Below are 3,795 nucleotides of genomic sequence, written 5' to 3'. Positions count from 1 at the left end.
CCACAATCGCCATTTATTTCAATTACTCTTGTGAGGATATTCACGTAAATCATTTTTTTCATTTAATCCCCATTTTAATTTTCGTAAAAGTTTCCAAGTACCAATGAGGCTTTTTGGCACATCTTCAATTTTCCCCATTCATGAGAAGCGCCCAGCCATCATTCATCTGAGAGTCCATCTACAGAATGTCCTCTCAAATTTCTATACAGCATATTTTGTCTTTTTTTCTTCAAGAATATAAGCAACAATTTCATTCCCGAGCAACGCCAGGTGCCTCTGCTAGTATTGTTATATTTGTGAGGTGTTTGTGTATATTTCACACCAGTCTGCAGCCTTCTCAATTATATCATGACAAATATTTCTGGCGAAGATAACCAAACATCGACAGCACCATGGAAAAAGGGAATGTATGAATGGTGAAGGAAGCAGCAGAAAGAAAAAATTGCATAAAACACAGGAATATTAAACATATATAGCAAACAAGAAACTACCCTTTTCCTTTCTCCCTAATATGAATATGTTTGTGCCTCATTAAGTTACTATTTTGAGAGAATGATTTACCACAAATATCACAATGATATGGTTTCTCTCCTGTATGAATACGTTTGTGTGTTGCTAAGGCAGTATTGTCAGAGAATGGCTTACCACAAATATCACAGTGATATGGCTTCTCTCCTGTATGAGTACGTATGTGTTTTGTTAAGGCAATATTTTCCGAGAATGATTTACCACAAATATCACAATGATATGGTTTCTCTCCTGTATGAATACGTATGTGTCTAGTTAAGTCACTATTACGAGAGAATGCTTTACCACAGATATCACAATGATATGGTTTCTCTCCTGTATGAATATGTTTGTGTTCAGTTAAGTGAATACTTTGAGAGAATGATTTACCACAAATATCACAGTGATATGGTTTCTCCCCAGTATGAATATTTTTGTGTTTCTTTAAGGTAGTATTTTGAGAGAATGCTTTACCACAGATATCACAGTGATATGGTCTCTCTCCTGTATGAGTACGTTTGTGCACAGTAAGGCTACCACTACAAGAGAATGAATTACCACAGATATCACAATGATATGGTTTCTCTCCTGCATGAATACGTTTGTGATCAGTTAGATGATTATTTTGAGAGAAAGATTTACCACAGATATCACAATGATATGGTTTCTCTCCTGCATGAATACGTTTGTGATGAGTTAGGTGATTATTTTGAGAGAAAGATTTACCACAGATATCACAATGATATGGCTTCTCTCCTGTATGAGAACGTTTGTGTGTAGATAACTTACTACTGCAAGAGAATGATTTACCACAGATATCACAATGATACAGTTTCTCTCCTGTGTGAATACGTTTGTGCCTAAGTAGGTCAATTTTTTGAAGGAAGGACTTTGTACAGACATCACATTCGTATGATATCATCTCTGTTGTCATGGATTCAGGGGAAATCAATTGTATACTTTTGTCACTCTTTTCCATTATTTTTCCTCTGAAATCCCTATTTATATATTTTTCTTCATTTTGTTCTTATTACGATAATCCTTACAAACACTTCTACTGTTGTATTTCTGTCCAGTGTTACCTTTGTTTAGCAACACTTAAATAAATTTGTCCAACTTCAATCAACACACACGCTCCTCTTCTTGACACTCCAGTTGGTGATGTTCAGAAATTCTGCTAATATTATTTAACAGCAAATGTTTCACAAGAATTTTTCCAGATTTGTATAAAACAATCTTAGGCATCTTTTTTGTATAATATTTTTTTTTAGTCTCTAAAACATGGTAGATATTGAGGATGTTTCTTCTGTTATGTCAATGTTGTCTGATGTTCTGAAATTAGAGAGAAACAACAGTGTAAGATGTTGAGGTTCCTTAAACAATACAAATTCATTTCTAATGAGATCAACTGAGCTGGATGACAACAGCTTCATAAGGAAGTGCTGAACTCTCAAAGTAGATGGGACACATGGAAGTGGGACACCCAGGAAGACATGGGAGGAAGGGCTGATAAATTAACTTAGGATGCTGAAACCTTCAGGTGATATGAGAAACAAGATGCCCGGCACCTCACTGTAACCAAGAAGACCCGTACTCCACAGCGGAAGTATTCACACTCATCCCTCTGGTGGCAAAAAGCACTTGTGACTGCTCCACATAAAAGCAGACATGCAGTGCCATATAAAAGTGCCATCATGTTAAAGCAACTGTGTGGTGCCACGTAAAAGTGCCTGTGAAGTGCCATATAAAGCACCCTGTGCACTGTGAAGTGGTTGGCATTAGGAAGGGCATCCAACTGTAGAAACCATGAGGAATCAAACTGGAGTCTGCTGGAGCTTCCCAGCTCTGCTCAAACCATCCAACCATGCCAACATAGACAATGGACGTTATATGATGATGGTGAACTCACCATTTTAATTTATCAAAATTTACATCACAGAATCTTGTGTGAAGCTGACATATTTTGTAATCTAAACTGACACCTTCACAATGTGTAACAGTTTTAAAATAAAACAACAGAATAGTGGACACTAGCATTAGTCTTTCTGCAGAAATAGAACTTGACATTGCTGTTTAGTCCAGATCATCTCTGACTGAGCAGACATGTGATTAAAGACATTCCATCCATGAATTTCCTGTCTATTTCTATAACATCATCCAATACAGTCTTCAACATTCATAACCTGTAGGAGAAATTTAAGGGAAAGGTGCTGTTATTTCTAGTTGGTCGCGTGATCACATGGAGAGTGACAGGATGTACGATTTTCATGACAGATCAAACAGGAATAAACACTGATGAATGATGAAAAACCAACAAAATTGGAAAACAAATTAAGAACTTGGATTTCCACTCATGTGGTTTCAAGTTCAATCCCAGAGCATCACCTTGAGCAAGTGTCTTCTTTAATGGCACTAGTGCATCTAAAGCCATCTGAGTAGATTTGGTAGACAGAATCTGTCCTGTGTGTGAGTGTGTGTCTTCACATCATGTAACACATATCAATGCACATCAACATAAAAGTATATCCAGACATGAGGAAGTACTACCTTGCTTGGAAACTGGTAATGGTTGATAACAGGAAGAGCATCTGGCCGAAAGATCTCTGCCTGACACACGAAAGAATGGGAAAATGGTTTTCTTAGCAGGAACTTGTTTTGCAGGTCATCATCATCACCATCATTTTACAACCCAAACTGACATGTCATTATCCTTTGTAAATGTTTCTGCAATGGGTTCTGACAAACCAAACTTGCTGCTCGAGGTTCCATGTTCCCAGAATATGCCACTCAATGAATGTAAAGCCAGATTTTCAGCAGTGGCTGTATCATGTTCTGTAAGTGCTCTGTGTAATCATTCCATATTTGAAGGGCATTTTGAGGATGGTTAAATAAGCAAATCATTGCAAACAAATTGAGTAACTGACGGGGCATTCTAAATGCTACTGCCTCTCTGATGGTATTTCTTAGTTCTTTGCCATCTTCCAATAAGTGTGTGGAGAGATAACGAATGATATATTCATTTAAAAATAAACATGTTAGAGTTTTTGCATGTATAAGTGAAATGAAGTAAAAGTATAATATTAAAACTATATCTTTTTCCTACCTCTTAAAATCACTGGATGAGAGTATAATGGGTGCTTTTCAAGTGCCACTGGTGCAGGGGCCAGTCAGGTGGCACTGGCATCAATCATGCTCGAATGGTACTTTCCTTTGTATTCATTTACTACACATTATTTTACACCTAGTACACTATTTTTTTTTTTTTTCAATTTTTGTGACAGGGTAGGG

At 36.9% G+C, this 3,795-nt stretch overlaps 2 protein-coding genes across 2 annotated transcripts in view; both read right to left on the bottom strand.

Moving 5' to 3' along the window:
- The window catches only part of LOC128251145 (zinc finger protein 836-like), a 49,564-nt gene that overhangs the window by 9,736 nt on the left and 36,033 nt on the right, over window positions 1–3,795 (bottom strand). The gene's annotated exons all lie outside the window — the stretch shown is intronic.
- The window catches only part of LOC128251149 (zinc finger protein 271-like), a 19,074-nt gene continuing 15,525 nt past the window's right edge, over window positions 247–3,795 (bottom strand). The window contains exon 3 of the mRNA XM_052977620.1: window positions 247–1,367. Coding sequence (XP_052833580.1) covers window positions 488–1,367 — 880 coding nt within the window. The 3' untranslated portion in view covers window positions 247–487. The remainder of the gene's footprint in view (window positions 1,368–3,795) is intronic.

This window comes from Octopus bimaculoides, chromosome 28 (genome assembly GCF_001194135.2).
Source record: "Octopus bimaculoides isolate UCB-OBI-ISO-001 chromosome 28, ASM119413v2, whole genome shotgun sequence".
NCBI lineage: Eukaryota > Metazoa > Mollusca > Cephalopoda > Octopoda > Octopodidae > Octopus > Octopus bimaculoides.
The sequence above is the reverse complement of the archived record's forward strand: the minus strand, read 5'-3'. Positions and strand labels throughout refer to the sequence as shown.